The 18,684-nt window shown below is 33.9% G+C and overlaps 2 protein-coding genes across 2 annotated transcripts; one reads left to right on the plus strand and one right to left on the minus strand.

The window, feature by feature from the left end:
• Positions 1-3,470: 3,470 nt before the first annotated feature.
• LOC123557818 (beta-1,3-galactosyltransferase 1-like) lies at positions 3,471-4,529 on the minus strand. The gene has a single exon (XM_045349562.2). It carries the CDS (start codon positions 4,527-4,529, stop codon positions 3,471-3,473), a length of 1,059 nt encoding a protein of 352 aa, XP_045205497.2.
• A 1,030-nt stretch (positions 4,530-5,559) lies between these two features.
• On the plus strand, positions 5,560-18,338 carry LOC123552332 (carbohydrate sulfotransferase 11-like). The gene is made up of 3 exons (XM_045341914.2): positions 5,560-5,792; positions 12,971-13,083; positions 13,448-18,338. Exons 1-3 carry the CDS (start codon positions 5,714-5,716, stop codon positions 14,345-14,347), a joined length of 1,092 nt encoding a protein of 363 aa, XP_045197849.1. The 5' UTR covers positions 5,560-5,713; the 3' UTR covers positions 14,348-18,338.
• The last annotated feature ends 346 nt before the right edge of the window (positions 18,339-18,684 follow it).

Here is an 18,684-nt window from a genome sequence, read left to right on the forward strand (position 1 = left end):
AATCAAACAGAATGTACTTAAACAATCATACAGTATGCACTTAAACAATCACACAGTAGGTACATAAACAATAACACAGTATGTACTTAAACAATCACACAGTATGCACTTAAACAATCACACAGTAGGTACATAAACAATAACACAGTATGTACTTAAACAATCACACAGTATGTACAAAATCAATCACACGATATGTAATTAATCAATCACACAGTATGTACTTATTTAGTAACACAGTATGTATTTAAACAATAACACAGTATGTACGCAAAGAATCACACAGTATGTACTCAACCAACAAAACAGTATGTACTTAAACAATAATACAGTACATACTTAAACAATACCACAATTTGTACTTAAACCATAACACAATATGTACAATCACACAGTATGTACTCAAACAATAAATACGTATATGTATTTTAAAAATCACTTAAACAATCGCACAATTTGTACTTAAACGACCACAGATTTTGTACCTGAACAGTTACAAATTGCATGTATATGTACTTGAACAAGTGACCGAGTATTACAGTTGCAACACAGAAGTCCCCTACTGGTGGAAAACTTTGTTAGTGATCGTCTCTTGTGGATGTTGACAACATTCTTAGGACTAAAATGCTTCAAGGCATATTGGAGCTAAGAGACAAAAACTATTTTTACCTAAATTTCAATCGTGACTTTGACCTACAAGCATAGATCATGTATGCGACACATTGTCTCATCATGGGGAACATGAGTCATATGCGCGACACATAGTCTAACATTTCTGAGAAATATTTAAAAAAACCCTTCAATGCGTATAAAAGTTATGGAGTGTAAACAAATTTTCACTTGACCCTAACTTGACCTTTAGCAGACAAACATAGATCATGTGATGACACATTGTCTCATCACGGGAAACGTTTGTGTGTAACACTAAGATAATCTAGCCATACATATAACAGTTATGGATCGGTAACAATTTTTACTTGAGAACTCCAGAAGTGACCTTGACTTATGATCTATAAGCATGAGTCATATATGTACATAATCTATATACATATTACCCTCTATTCTCATACAAAGTTTTTTGAACCTAATTTGAATACTTTTTTAACAATGGCGGGATCCAGATTTGCGACGGACGGACGTTCATACAAATGTGTATGCATTCGGCTACTCTTTTTGTCTTTTTATTGTTCTTTTAGCCACGTAAAAGAAAAATAGCCACATAAAAGCTTACGGAATGAATGACATCAGAGGAAATGTACAGTTACCTATTGTTCCTATAGCCACCTTAGTATGTTTAATGTGAGCTCGGACAGCCAGACGGTAGAGGGCATTCCAAAAGTCCCCGCCGGTGTTCCACCGGTAGAGAACTAACACGTACCAGAATATGTACTTGAGCAATCACACAATATGTATCAATTCATTGTTATTCTTCAAACTCTAGCTTAATAATGGAAAATGTATGAGTATTTCAGCGAATATTGAAAAGATGTGCATCACTTTGCCAGGATGGTAACTTATGACATTTTTCACTTTTCGCACATTCTGTTAAAGTTTTATTGAAAGAACGGAAATTCCTATTACATAGAGTAAGATCCCTATCAGAAATGTATATTCTGTTGATTTTAAGGTTTGTTATTATTCTCAAATCCCCTTTAATACGAAAGTGTACCAGCTGAGAATTTTTTTTTCAAAAACATGTTTAGTTTTACATTTGCCTCTGATAGATACAATGACATTTCCATAATTTGACAGAGGTCACATTTTTAAACTGTAGCTTCTGAATTCAGTTATTTCCAGTTTATCTTAGATAGGCAAAAGAAGGAAATTGTAATATTTCGATGTTTTGAACTTGCATTTCTATTGAACTTCTAACTAAATATTTGTTAATGTTAACAAAATTAATTTAGGTCTTAGGAGTAGTGTTCAAAAAGTACTGTGCACGTTGTCATTTCATACCCTCAAAATATTCCATGTGGTGAGAAATGCATAACTTTAGTCCCTGGGTCCATTTCCGGAAAGCGTCACGATAGGCTGATTTTGATATACTATGGAGGTACTGATGGACAGCAGAACCGAGAGCTGGCCACGATCGATATTTTCGACCAGAAAGGAAGTTTTTCAGTTTTGGAAACAGAAAGAAGTCGCACGCTGTACTAGAGGTTACGCTGGAACATTGTCATGCAACAGTCGAACATTTTTGAAACCTGTGACTGGGCGACGTTTCTTGTAGTACTTCTTTATTTTTTCAAGATAACGTCACGGTAGTACCTACCGGTCACATCTCTACCCCTTTTTACTGGAATCTGTACTGCTACACCTTCGCTGGAGAAGAATATGGCATGGCATGCAAAATTTTCTTCTTTCTTTGCACTCAAAGTGCGTTTGGCAATTATTGGCATTTTGCCATGTTTGTTGGCCCATATTTTGTTCCCAACCTTTCTGACAAGTTCAAAATAATGCACCCAGGTTTAATCACCTGTAACAACATTTGCAAAACCCTTTTCGTCGTATTTTGGGAACATTTTAGCAATCCTTTGGCAGTTTCAACACGTAGCCGTTTTGGACGTCAGTCAAAAGATGGGGGTACCCACCTAGCAGAAATCTTTTTAACTTTCAAGATTTTCTTTAAAATGAAATGAACTGTTGATAGTGAAATGCCAACAATGCGTGCAATATCGCGTACAGTATATCGAGCAGCATTTTTGAAGAATTTCTGTGATTTTCAAAACATTTTGGTCACACATTGCTATCGTTGGCCGACCTGATTTTGAGGCATTTCAACAGACTACACCATAATTAAATTTCTTTTTCCACCTGCGAACCGTCTCATAAGACACCTTACTAGACCCATAAACACGGGTTAATTCGGCAAAACCTCTTTCAAAGAACAACTGAGTTTACTGCGAACTTTTATATATGACCGAATTTCTTCAGTATTTGTTATTCGCTTTCCAACCATTTTTTGCAACAGTGGTCAACGACAAATTGAAATAGCGATTACTCGGTTAAACGGTTATTTAATGGATACTTGTATATACCATTGTGTAGATACTGAATAGAGGTAATCAGCTGTATAAACATCGACGTGAAATTCCTCGTGGAAATGGCGTGTCAACACAATACACAATACTTTTCGAACACTCCTCGTATATTCATATAATTCCACAGGAGGAAAGGTGTGTTTATCAATTTCAGTGCTAAAATATCTTTACCTTGGCTGGGCGACATGGACGGAAAAATCAAATTTTGAAAACATCTACACGGAAATTCTAACTTGGATGTAACACTTAATAAGCATCAATAAACGTTAAGATCAGATGTTAAGTTTTCAAAAATTTCCGTCACTTCCCCAAAATCTGATTAATCAACTTAGAAGTACGTGCCTTTCCGTAAAAAACCGAGAATGTTAAAAATTGCAAACAAAAAATAAGTTATTTGTGTTTTTTTACGGACCAACACCTTTCTTATTTTTAGTGCCGGTGGCTTTGTTTTAACATTGCCGTCCAAACAGGCATCATTTCATCAACTTTTGATACCCCAGCAACAAACATTTCACATTCTGTCCTACTGAAGCATTCCATTACATCTCCTATATCTAAATGGAAATCTACACCTTTTCTGAATTGTTTGTAACTAATGCCAGGTATGTTTTGCATAACAAGCCCGTATAAGTAAACATCCTCCAACCAAAGAAATGGGGTAATTGATGCCGACTTAAGTATTAGTGGCACAAGATCAAACGTTAAGAACACAAATGGTCCTTTACAATACAACGGATATGAATGTTGTCCATAAAAATAATTCTTTGGCAAATAAGACTTGTGTTTAACTCCTCGGAATATAATACTTCTTGCACTTCGCCAACAAAAAACTTGTTGCTCTCGTAATAACATTTGAGGAACTACTTCTTCAAAAAATCTGTAAATGTTTATGACAATATCATCGTCAGCTTTTATTAAGAGTTTTGCATTTTTGCAATTTTCTGATAACCATTTGAGTCCCATGACCCCCTTTAATGTCAAGTTGGCGTAAGTATCCAAGAAGTCTCCCTGTAAAATATCCGCATGCTGTTTAAATTCTTTGTCAATTTCTGATTGTATTGCCATATCGTTTACTGTTCCCAAAAGAAAAATAAATCTTGCTTCTCCCAGACTTGATATAAGAGTTCTATTTAACCATGTCTGTCGCATAATGTTGCGTCTGTCAAAATTTCCAGTTGCAGTGTAAACCATTATTACGACATCGACAGTTTCTGATGAAGAACAAAGATACTTGTTTTCAAGGAGATAAGCTGCATTGTAGGGGAAATATTCCTCTGTGGCATTAATCATTTCTTTGAGGCCTGGTTTGATAGTTATAGATCGGATGTTGATCGTTTCATCAGATCGATCTGAACCTTTAGTTACAATTGTTTTAACTAGATGTAAAACAACAACATATCCTATCAGTAGTAAACACAAACTCAGTTGATTATGTCTTCTGATCGTTCTAGAGAGAAAACTAATGTTTAGGCATTTCATGAGCCCCATAACTCACCTAAAGACCAGTAAATAATATTAGTTTGTCTCTGTTGCTAATAAATGGTACAAATTGGTCAACATGGTTTGCAGGAGACGACTGCTACTTCATCGCTTTTATCACAGACATATGATATGTATTCGCAACATAGGCATATGAACCATTATTTCACTACAGTGTTGTTTTTTTTCTAAACTTTTATCGCTTTGGTCAAAACTTGCTTTTTCAGGAGTTTGTTTTCAAGGACCTCACAAGAAAGCATAAGCACAGTAAAAATATATAAATGTGCAACAGAAGAAAGGAAACAAAGGTCATGTCATTGCTGTTTAAAATTGACCACTTTTATCAAAGTCGTTCTGCTTTGTTTTGTGCACTGTACTTCTTTGCATTTCATATACCACAACTTGCAGATTTTATCGTAACATGCTTTGCATTTTTAATTACATATCACATCATTCATGAAGAATTTCTTGAGGTATGAATCAATATATTCATGCTAAACATATGGTCTTGACATAAACCTCATCAATTTAACACATGTATTTATACATTGATATGAATCGATAAATTATAATGCTACTTCTGTATCTAATCACAATTTCCTTCTTCATCTTAAGCATTTTTTATTCTTTCATTTTTTGCATGCGGAATAACTGGAACTACTTTTTTCTAATTTTAAAATATGTCACGTGATTAGGTTATATATATTCATACACGTTTCCAAGTGAAATGCTTATACATATATTTTCAATAAATTTCAAATCCAAAGGATTCATATCAGATAAAAATTGCATCCAAACTCATATCCGAATTTGCAACCACAAGTCTGTTTTAAAACAGTTCCAAATTCCACCAAAGTTCTCCAATTCGCAATCTGTGCTTACAAATATGGACCACAGGTATAACGTAATATACCTTGAAAACCCTTAATGGCGTAAAGATACACAAACAAAAGCAAAAAACTGGTCGATCCATGTCCAGTGCACCATACAAATATTGAAAGCTCCACGTCTTGAAACATCTGGCGATGATAAGGAAAAATTGTTTCTTTTTCTCACACTTCGTTCATTCGTACGCAGCATAGTGAACGTTTATAAGACTCTGTCAATAAAGCGAAAACACTATATTTGTTTAAATCAACAGCAAAAGGATAATTTTTTCAAGTCATTTCTATTTTATATTTACTTAAACAATTATGTTCAGAAGACGGTTCAGCAGGTGGTCAAGATTTTTAGGTATAGTAGGACTCTGTACCGTTGCTTTTGGATCACTATGTAAGTACATATAAAATTATTTCTTCTTATGTCTTAAATTTGTATAAAGTTGTTATGTATTTATCATATTTAGAAGCCTCACAATGAAAATGTTCAATGTATTTCATATTTAGATAGTTAAGAAAAACAAGGTCAAAACGGCCACATTTAATTTATAATTCAGCATTTTTGTCTGGTTTCGAAGTACAAAGAAATCTTTTTTAATAATTTTTCAGAATTCATACTTTTCAAAGAAGAATTATAATTATTGATAGTAAATTGAAATAGTGATTCCATACATTTGTAATGACAGAAAAATACAATTTAAGTATCTAAAAGCATTAAATGTCTGAACCATTTGTTTCTAAAAGTTTCCTAAGTCTAATGCAAAACTTGTGCCGTTGATTTTTTGCGTTAGTACAAATACTCACTGAATATTAGTTTATACTAATTTGTTTTAGCTAGATTGTGATGAAAGCTTAAAACTTATTGGAACCACTCTCGAGTCCGCTTCCTGGAAAAACCAGAACTGGTGTCATATGAGAAGTCATGGTCGTGACCCCAGCGGGGCTCGAACCCACGACCCATGGATTGAGCGGCCAACGCCTTATCCACTAGATCATGTAAACGTTATAATCCTATAAGTGCCCAAGTGTTCAAGTGTCTGGGGTGATGACCATGACTTCTCATGTGACACCAGTACTGTTTTTGCGGACTCGAGAGTGGTTCAAATAAGCTTGAAGCTTTCATCACAATCGAGCTAAAACAAATTAGTATAAACTAAGTGTTCAAGAATTTAAGAACGTTGCGTGAAGCTTTTTACTATATAAACGGAAAGGTATCCTCCAAATAAAAAAATTCGTCTATTTACATGTAAGATTTATTTATGATTTAACGGTAATATAAATGGACAGTGGTATTTCAAAAATGTGTGTGTGTGTTCGGGTTTAACGTCTTTTTCAACAATTTTTCAGTCATATAAACGACGGTGTCAACTTGTAGCAGTGAGCACAATGTCCAACTTTATAGTGCTGCCTCACTGGATTAATACGCCGTAGACACGTGACATGATACCCCACCTAGTCACATTATACTGACACCGGGCTGACCAGTCCTAGCACTATCCCCTTAATGCAGAGCGCCAAGCGAGGAAGCTGTTAGTACCATTTTTACCTCTTTGGTATGACGCGGCCGGGTATCGAACCTACGACCTCCCGCACTCGAAGCGGACGCTCTACCACTAGACTACCGAGGCGGTTATTTCAAAAATGATTTGCATTTTGAATCTACATGGTAAACTGCTTCTTCTTTGTTTGGAACTGTATATTAAAAGTAATGTAACAGTATTAGTTGTCCAAGGACGAGTATTTTGTTTGTTTTACAAGATCGTTGAACCTAATGTAAAGACTGTTAAATGTCGATACAAATGTTATATATAAATGATACATAAATTTGTAGACAGGCCCATCATTGTGTACCTTAGTATATTTATCTGGTATGTGTGTCGACGATCTGTCGAACGGACTCAATAAAGATATATGAATGGTACCATTACCATTTAGAACAGGAAATAATTATTCTAAAACTGATTTTAATACATTTTGGCTGTCATTTTAATACCAACACTTGTCATGTAAACGTTAAATGCCACTATCGAAATGTAATAATGGTTGCTTGTACTTAAAAACAAAAACAAAAAACACATATAATTATAGTAATAAAACCATGAACTACTTTGTAAAAACAAAACAAAGAATGGAATATTTTCAAGTTTGCAATCAACAAAAGTGATCTTGTTATTATTATAAGGGACATTTAAATCTCGCCTTTCAACAATTTTGGTCAACACAAATAGGAACAAAGGCAAATATTCAGGGTAATTTTGTTCTTCATATTTGTTTTGAATTTAACATTCCTGTAAATTTTACACAACCTTTAAGATATTATTCATTGATATTTAATTTGATTGTTTTAGTTTCAATGTACTTATATTCATCTATTGCTAAATTTCAACAAATGTTCATATCTTCGAAATAGTAAGGAAAGTATATTTTAATAGGTCACGGTTTCACTCATACGTTATCTATATAATAACATCTGCTACATAATTATGTGTCCATTAGCAAACTACAGCTATCCAGACGAATATTATAACGGGGGTAAAATTGCAGAAACAGTGTTTTAAATCGATAAAATTGACCGCTTTCTTTATCTTTATCTTTATCTTTATCAGAGCGCTCATCAGATTGTTCCTTGAACTCGGCAACATGTATGTGTTTTACGTTAATACTTATTTTAAAATCAATACATTCTCATTCCTTTACACATGGCTGTTATTTCATTTACTTAATTTAATCATGTTTAACTCATGGCGTATAATGTATGGATGGCACAAATCCTAATTTTTGAAACGGTCACACACAAAGCAAGACATCCATAAATAGAAATTCAGGCTGAAGATATGGCAGATGTTAATTATATGAAGCCCAAGAAGGTAATGCTGGAGTCTCATTTAGTACAAGAATCTAAGTCAGTAATACGCTAAAAAGCAGGTCATGCACAAGTAGAAACTGTAGCGGAAAGACACAGCAAGAAGATGGAGTGTTTTAAATGCTCATCAAAAAGATAAATGTTTATTACTTTATTATTTGAAAACGATATATAAATGGGCGGATGGAGTGTGGGGTAGAAGAACGGAAGATAAAAGTGTGATGAGGAAAGGAAGTCACTTTACCAACTTGCAAGACAACATACATAGCATGTAAGACAGTATAGAAAAGAAACAGGTTGAAAATATGGAGGCAACCTTGGAACGGCGAGCAAGGCTTAGCATGTGTATGCTCACTCTACAAAATGATTTGGTATTCACATTTATGAATATTAAACAGATTTCACGCTTATACATTGTAACAAGTATTTAAAGAATAGACGTAGTTTGGTCACAATTATTAATATCTACTTTGACAAGTAGCATTGATATTAATAAGTGCGTAGAATACCTATCATCTGATAACTTATTTGAACACCTATAATTTAATATTTATCATTTGATCTCCTATCATTTCATCACCAATTATTTGTACTTGTCATTTGATCATCTATCATTTGATCACCTATCTTTGATCACATATAAAGTCATCACTGAACATTTGATCATCTATTATTTGATTACTTATCTCATCACCTATCATGGGATTGCTTATCATTTGGTAACTTATCTATACCATTTGATCGCCTATAGTGCGGTCGTTTACCATATTATCACTTGTCATTTGTTCACCTATTATTTCAGTGAGTCGTTCTATTACACATACCTGGTACATTTTGGTACGGAACATTTTATTGAGGAGAAAATATCATAGTTTTGAAAAATCTAGATATTTTTGAGTAATTGGTCAACTTTGAGACAACTGAAAAAAAAAGCAAAAAAAAAAAAAAAATATAAAAAAATAAAAAAACAAAACAACAACGCTTTTCCCAGTATGTAACATTTTTCAAAGTTCGCATAATGTGTTGTCTTCCTCAATCCATCGTACTTGTATAGCATCTTTGTTATGTTAGATATTTTCCTGCATATTTTCTATTTTTTAGTTATAAAAATAATGTACTGTCTTACCTGCATCGTATTGAATAGCTCTGGCTGAACGAATGCAATAATAGTATTGCAGGTAATATTTTTGATATTCAAAAATGTGATGCTCGTTTCCTCATAAATTCATCCAAAAATGAAAGGCCACATCTAAAGAATGTTGACACTCATACGTCACTCCACTTGATAACCAAAATGTAATATAAAGACAATCACACAAAAAATAAGAACACTTCTGGGCTCTGCCTTAGAACGGCCGATGACAAAATCACCACTGGGGAGTTTAATTCGGTTTACAGGCACCGAAAGTGTAGATAAAGTTTCTTCCTTGAATATGATTTCCTTACCATACGCAACTTCATTGCAAATATGGTCATATGAAGATATATACATCCACTCTCAGGGAACCGTAAACACGTGTACTTAATAACTTTTACGAAGCCAGAACACCAAAATAGAAAAATAGAAACAACATAAATAATACGATGAAGCAGGACAGGGGACATTATCACACCAGTCTGCCTCTTGGGGGATATAAGTGCTGTTACTGTGGAGTCCACACCTGTCTCGTCATTGCATAATCAAAGAGGAAACCGTAGCGACAAATTGTTAAAGGATCAAATACTAAATTTGCATACCATTGAAAGACATAGACTAGTTTTAGTTCTGAAAGGCACTTGGCACAATCATGGATGTCATCATATCTTAGTGACCGCTATCAAACTGTGTGCGTTGACGGTGAGTTGTCGACGCCTGTGTTGATGAAATACAGTGTGCCCCAGGAATCAGTGCTTGGTCCAAAGAACTACATCATATACACTAAACCCGTGGGTGCCATATGCAGACGTCATGGACTTCTTCACCATTTCTACGCCGATGACTCTCAATTATATCTATCCTTTAAGCCGACAGAGGCTGTGGCTAGAAGTGAGGCTTTGCGCCGCATTGAGAGCTGTCTGGCTGAAATTGTCTCGTGGATGCATTGCAACATGCTGAAGCTCAATGCTGATAAAACGGAGGTAATGCTATTCACATCAAAGCGTAACTCCAAGTACACTGATGACGTCTCTGTAAAGGTCGGTGACTCTGTGATAAAATCCACAAAATGTGTTAGGAATCTTGGTGCAGTACTTGACAACAATATGGATATGGAACAACAAGTCAACTCTGTGTGCCGGGCTGGAGATGCACAACTTCGCAGAATAGGTCACATCAGACGGTATTTTACCAGTGATGCTACAAAGACCCTTATCAACAGCCTGGTTACTTCACGGTTAGACTACTGTAATGCCTTGTTAAGTGGTATTCCAAACAGCACACTTAACAAGTTGCAACATGTCCAGAACACGGCAGCTCGCGTCATCACCAAGACGCCCCGTCGCAATCATATAACACCGGTTCTGAAGGAGCTCCATTGGTTGCCAGTAAAATACAGGGTGCAGTACAAGGTTCTGGCATACACCTTTAAGGCTTTACACAATCAGTCCCCTGCCTATATTAGGGATATGATAGAAGTGTATAAACCGGTCAGAAACCTAAGATCACAAGACACGCTGTCACTGGTTATACCAAAAACCAAAACCATGATGTATGGCTGCTATGGCACTCGCAGCTTTTCCTGCACTGCTTCAAAGCTTTAGAACTCCCTTCCCGTCAAGATCAGGGAAGCTGACACGCTAGCTGCTTTCAAAAGCCTGCTAAAAACCCACTACTTTGTACAATATTTTGTTAACTGACCGATACATTGATGCTTTTTTTTCTTCTTCTTCATAAAACTGCGTAGAACAGTATTTTATCCTGGGGTAACCTTAATACTTTTAAATATGTATGTATGTTTATCTTGTTTAATCTATACGTTTTACATTTATGAATTTTTTTAATGTGGAATGCATTATTTTTGTATGCGTATTTGTTAGTATTTTTGCAATTTTTCTGTGAAGCTTTTTTGAACGTGTACACGTGCATGAAAAGAGTGCTATATAAATGTGGTATAATAATAAATAATAATAATTTCAGATTATATTGCGTAAGCTAAAGTCTCGTGTCATTTGTTAAAAGTGAGACAGATCGCACGATGTGCACGCTCAGTAGAAAGACCAATACTAGGCTGGACTGTACTTGGCATTAGAACGATTTGCATTACAAATTCAGTGATACTGGGTACACAGATATGAGTTAGTTTGTTTGTTTGTTTGTTTGTTTGTTTTGGGTTTAACGCCGTTTCTCAACAGTATTTCAGTCATGTAACGGGCAGTTAACCTAACCAGTGTTCCTGGCTTCTGTACCAGTACAAACCTGTTCTCCGCAAGTAACTGCCAACTTCCCCACATGAATCAGAGGTGGAGGACTAATGATTTCAGACACAATGTCGTTTATCATATAGTCACGGAGAACATACGCCCCGCCCGAGGATCGAACTCACGACCCCGCGATCCGTAGACCAACGCTCTACCTACTGAGCTAAGCGGGCGGACGATATGAGTTAGTAATGATTTGGTGGTTTACATTTTATTTTGTTAAGTACAGTCAGAGAAGAGACTGCGATGTGCTAGGGTTTGCCAGTTCAGAGTATTTATCGTTAGGAAAATATAGTCTGTATGCCAGGTTTACTAGTTATTACAGAATGTTAAGGACATTTTTCTACGGGTGCCAAACGTTTGAACAATATTCTATTTGAGACGGACAAAGGTGTTATAAGACTGTGTTCACATTTCCTTATTTTTTTGTCTCGACATTTTGCCCGATTGAGCGGAGATAATTACTTGTCTTAGATGTAATATCTGTTAATACGGACTGACAATATTAAGAGATTATAACCTCAAGGCATTTGGGCGGTATAGATGCTGTTTAGTTCAGTCCCTTAATAGGAAAATACAAAAAAAATCCTTTTCTTGCTATCCGCAACACCTAACACTTATCAGGGTTGAATTCCACGGACCAGTCCTGTTCCCACCATTCAAGTGCATGCAGACCATTTCGTTGTGTTTGCAGGTCTGGTAAAGATATTAAAGATATCATTTTCAAACAGTTTGGCATTGCTTTTTATTGAATCAAGAAGGTTGTTTATGTAAAAGAGAAAGAGGCAAAGTGGAACACAGAGCTCTGCAATTTTAGATAGGAAAGATAGGGAATTTGAAAAGCAGCCTTCAACAGAGGTCATTTAAAATGATTTAAACCACCAAATGCTTGAGGACTGACTCCGACAACCCGACAAATTGTGCTAGCTAATGGCTTAATCTTTGATGATTAAACGTTATCCAATGCCGCACTAAAATCCACGAGAAACATCAGTCTGTTAACTACTTTCAAGGTTTTCAAAGACCTGTTGTGCGAAGCGGAATAGTTATGTTTCACAGTTTTCATAGTTTTTTTAAACGAAAATGTGTTCCATGAATTTTGAAGTTAGGCAGGTAGGAGAATTCGGCCTGTAGTAATTGGGCCTTACATTTTAGACCTTCGACTGCACTTTTTCAATTTGAGGGAACAATACCGAAAATTTGTTCCTAATTAATAAATTGATGATTTTAGTGATGGTATAGATTTAAGTGTTTTTAGTTTGAGAAAAAGAAAATACAGAAATGTTTGACATTTGTAAATATACTATTTTCAGATGTAAAAAACAATGATGATACAACTATTCTAAACGGGAGTGACCCCTTCTTGGTAGTAAAAGAATTCAGTGAAAGCAAAGATCCACCTCCTCCACCAAGCGAAGAAGAAAAGGTCAGTCTAGATAATCATTTATGAGTACTTAAAAATATTTAAAAAATATTTGATAACATTTATAAACGTACTCATGGTGCAAAATCTGTTAATAAACCATTTTTTAGAACATACACATGATGCGAAATTAATTCATAAGAATAGATATTGCTATAGACATATTTACAAATATTTATGAACATACGTTAAAAATATTCCCGAATATCTGTTAACATACATATTATGTTCAATACCTTACCTGACCACTGTGATCATACACATTATATAAAATTCATTTTTCTGTCTTCTGTGGAAATAAACATTATGTAAAGTATATTTCCTTTCATTTTTAACTTATTCAATAAAGTACATTATGATATTACAGGCTCTTGAAGAAGAGATGAAAATTAGAAATATGCGAGTCGAAAAAATATGTAGGGAAATGAAAGAACAAAATATCACGCTGCCAAATGCTAAAGCGTTCGAAAACGAATACTTAAAACATTTAATGGTGATTGAAAAAACAAAGTCTGTTTGGTGCTATCTTCCCAAAGTAGCCAGTACAAATTTTAGGCGAACCATTCTTGGCATGATGGGCGTGATACCGAAATCTGAAGTACCAACCATAGGCGGGTATGAGGTTTATAACATACATGACAAAGAGTTTAAATACATCAGAGACTATGATGAGGAGAAGCAAAAAGAGATAATGTCAACATACAAAAAGTTCTTTGCTACAAGAGATCCGATTGAACGTTTATTGTCAGGATATATGAGTAAATTTCTTCATCCGAATCCAGTAAACAGGCATGAATTTAATAAAAGAGTTTCACTTTTCTATGGCAGCCACCCTGAGTTAGATCAGCTTCATAAAATGAAAATTGATTACGAAGGAAGATCAGTATTTTTTGAAGAATTTTTGGTTTGGTGGTCAGATCTGTACGATGAAAATCTATATGTAAATGAACATTTCGTTCCAACACACGTGCTCTGTAATCCATGCGAGGTTAACTATGACTATATCGGTAAGTATGAACACATCAATAGGGATATGGACTATATTTTCAAAAAACTTGATATAGATGCTGAATTCCCGGGTCGCAATGATAATTACTCCGCTAGAAGAACTCATACTATGGTTGAAGAAGTCTACAAACCGCTGCCAGGGTGGATAATGCAGAAAATTTGGAACGTAATGAAATATGATTGGATAATGTTTGGATACCCTATTCCGGACTGGTTAAAGCAAAATGTACATTCAGGCGATTTACCAGAAGAAAATTAGATGTTTTGTTTTAATTGATTAGACATTTGTTAGAATACGGTTCACTTTGAATGAAAATTTGTTCACAAAACTTCCTTTTTATAAAGCACGTAGGATGTTATCGAAATGCTCGAGCCAATTATTTACAACGAGACTTATTACATATGATATAAAATTAGTATTTAGTTAATACTTTTGTTTTTACCTAAATTGTGATGAAAAATTCAAGCTTATTTTAACCACTCTCGAGTCCACTTCCTCAAAGAAACAAGTACTTGTGTCAGATGAGAAAGTGCGCTCGTGATTTAACGTAGATACCATAGTTATTCTGAACCATATTGTTAGTGTGCTTTTCATAATCATTAAGTAGTCTGACGTTTATTTCGGAGCTTTACTTCTTTATTTAAATACTAGCAACTATATATTTAAAGTTAATAACTTCAAAATATGTAAGTGCTGAAAAAGAGGAACAACATACTATGTAGGTTCAATGCTTTTTTAATTGTCCACCACCTGATATTGTTCAAAAACATGTTAAACGTGTGCGTCCGTTCAAGCATACGAATGGTATTATCATTGTATTGTAATTGGTAAAAATATCATTGAATTTACCATTAGACAGAACTAAATCAGACACCCATTTGATGTGTATTAATAATGTGTCATACTGACAATGCCACGGTTAGTTTTTGCTTTGCTGCGCTACGTTGAATTCTTTTCAACATAACAACTACGTTACCTACTACGTTACCTAAAATAACAACTTTCATACAAAGAAAGTAATCTGTATGTGAGCTGGAAGTTTCATGTAACGAAAAACATTTTATTTTATTTTGCGGCAAATTGAAAGTGATAAAGATTATACATATTTTAAATACACATGTCATTGTAATTATGTCAAATCTAATAATACCCTATCTATTATCGAACTAAAAAGGAAGAACTTAGTTACAACGTACATGTACAAGTTATTATATAGTTTAGTATTGATAACCGTATAGTTACCTTAGAAAATGTTTCATTTAGATTTGCTTGTGGTTTTAGCCTATAAAACTTGTAAGTATTTTTGTTTTGTTTTCTGTTTTAATTGAGATATGATTTAATAAGCCACGTCTATCAAGGCTAATGCTACATTAATATATATTTATCACGACATGTTGAGTATTTCCTAATGAAGCAGTGAAATATATTTATTTAAAACAAGGGTTCTTGCTGAATGTTTGTAAGTGCGAGGATCGGTCATTAAGTTAAAGATATCCATAACTGGAACATTTTGACATTATTTTTGTCCACTTTCATTATACATGTAGTTTTATCCACACAATAAAACGGAAAACATTTCAATTCTTTTTCAAGTAACATCTATTTTAATCGGATGTCGCTTATACGCAGTAAACCTATTTAAATTAAAGTTTTCGAAACCAGAGTATAACATAATCTAGTCATTTAATATTGCTCTCCTACTTTAACTGGAATAGCTAAAGATTAATGCAAGTTTAAATGTTCCTTATTTAAGAAACAGTGACTTTAACGAGCAAGCTGTAAACTGAAATAAATAGACCTGACCCTGGAAGCTCCTTGATGAAACTTGCAAAATGTATAATGTCTATAACATGGAAATATTATCTTCCAAATCTTTTAAGGTTTGGTTTGATAAAATTACATTCAGTTTTGTGTGTACGTTTCCGTATTGAAACTCATATGTTTGTGTTTATATGTTGGCATGTTTGCCTGTATGTCTGTCTGCACAATGTAAATATGAATGCATGTGTCTAACCGCCATATCAATTTTATTTTAAAATACCATATTGTTAGCTATTTACACTCAAATGCAAGATAGTTGATAGTGGTGGTCATTAGAATACATTTGTCTCTCTAGATTGTTTAATGGAACAAGTAATGAAAAACTTATATTTAAGTTTGTTGAGCCAACGTTTGTGCATGTATTTTCTCAGTTTGTCATCATCATCGGCATCATCATCATTATTGTTATTATTATTTATTTATTATTATTGTTATTATTATTATTTCTTTTTATTTCTATACAGTAAACGGGTGTAGAAGATTTTAGTCAAGAGTCAAATGAAATTAGTATAGCAGGTTAGATAAGAGACAGTAATTAATTATTAGAGTATAATATATTACTTTTAAATTACCTTTGCATTTGAGAGGCATCACGTCAAAGAAGACAACATCTGTATTTTTTTCACCAATATATTGGGAATGTTAACATTCCAAATGGTAACTCCAAATTATCAGAAGGAACAAAACGAAAATAATTTAATTGTACAAATGTGTTAAAACAGAATATTTAATTAAAAAAGGGCACAACATATTATAATAAAATGACTCAACATTACTGTCTTTTTTACCTGTACTACCAATAACAAAATGTTTATGTTTTTTGTTGTATTAAAATGTTGAATCTTACTTCAGCTTATATTTTTGTTAAATTTATGGTCATACCCGAAATAATTCTGTGTATTTTTTGTCGAGGTTCATCATTTTTGGTTCATATTTAGCCACATTTTTATAAGTCTGGTTTATCAGTGAGGAAATTTTGTAAATTAATTATTTATTAAGATATTGATCAAATTGATACATTTTTAATATAGCGGGTTTAAAATGTAAATCTTATATGTTAATATGACGTCATAAATTTTCATACATTTTCTAAAGATATTGTGGATGAAAATAGTTTATTTTCCATGTTTGTGAATTTTGAAAGGAAAAGGTACAGGATCGTTTTCAAAATAGCCACATGTGTGCTATTAATAATGTACATAGAAACAAATGATCAGAGCATCCGTTTTGTTCCTGGGTAAAGGTTTACTGCAAAGAGTATTATTATATGCTGTACAAGTCGGGGGACGAAGCATATCTGAAAAGCTACTTTGTGAGGTTAAAATGAAATTTTCATATGGATACGAGTTCAAAATATAACCCGTATTGCACAGAAAAGTATTAAATCTTTTTAATCTAAGCATGGTTTCCTCCATTAGACAGCAAAAAAAAACCCAAAAACAACAACAACATAATGCTGTATCGATGGAATGTAATATTGAAAGTATTTACCATGGGGAAGCTTAATGTTTAGCCTGCTGGCGGCAAGTGATTCTGCCCTCGCGGGCCATGCAGAACATGATCAGCATGCATGCTCGTGCAGGCTGACCATGGTCAGCACAGTTCGCTAGTCAGTAAGAAAATTGTAAGTGAACACTCCTTGAGTCAGTAAGAAAATTTGAAGTAAACATTCCTTTGAATAATAAATAGTAGGTCCAAGATTGAATGATGGACCAGTTCATTTTAGAAATTTAGCAGGGTAAAAGTTAAAAAGACTGATAATAGGATTGACTGACTTGATGAGAAAAAAGTGTATAAACTACTTTTGCTTAATATCATTTTAAAGTTTAAAAAAGACTGACTTACACATGATCTTAATCAGATTAAACAAAGATATATGGCTAGAAAATAACCTATAGAACATAATCAATATTTCGGAACGCCCCACGTATTGAACAAAACGCGGAAGTTCTGATTGTTTCTAAAAAGTTATTTACTTCAAACGTAGAAAATCCTCATCAAATGTATTTGACTTTACTAAATATATAATACTGATTATGTGTAGGGCTACATCTGTAATAGAATGTCATGCAGTAAAAAATCGATTGTTGGAAAAACCTTCCAGGTTTTAGCGGCTGTACGCGTTTATACTGTGTTAAGTTTAAGTGCACTCCTTTAAACCAAATTTTATACTTGCGTAACATATATGCAGCACATGTTCATGTTTTTGGATCTTATAAACCTTTAAAGATTTAGAATGTTTATCGCCATCTGCTATCAGTCAATGTTTTAATCGCTCTAAATGACGTCTGGATTTCGATTTGAGTCTGTATATTGTTGTACTTTTACTTTTCCCCATGTTATTAAAGTACAATTTGTAATGTATATTTGCTGCTTGAGCATCATATGTATTATAAAAGTGAAAAAATAAATTCGTTTTAGTTATAAACATGTGTGCTGTTAAATGTTTATACCCGTTATAGATATCAGTTCATAGAAACTGTGTAACGAAGGAAATGTTAAAGAAATATTTACAGTTGTTTGCTGTTTCCTTCGGTGACACTTTCTGTATATAATACAGAGCTATTTCAGTTCCTTTCGAATTACAATGTGTACTGACATTTCAATGTAATTTCATACTTTTAAAACCATAAATATATATATGTACCGCTGAATTCGTCTCAGACAGAGTTACATGTATCTACTGTTGTCCTTAAAATTAAGATTGTGAGTCCCGTTACAGACTTTTCAGTCACATCTTGCGCTACCTCCACATTTTGTTGACATGTTTGAAA

The sequence above is a fragment of the Mercenaria mercenaria genome, chromosome 15, assembly GCF_021730395.1.
Source record: "Mercenaria mercenaria strain notata chromosome 15, MADL_Memer_1, whole genome shotgun sequence".
In the NCBI taxonomy this organism is placed as follows: Eukaryota; Metazoa; Mollusca; class Bivalvia; order Venerida; family Veneridae; genus Mercenaria; species Mercenaria mercenaria.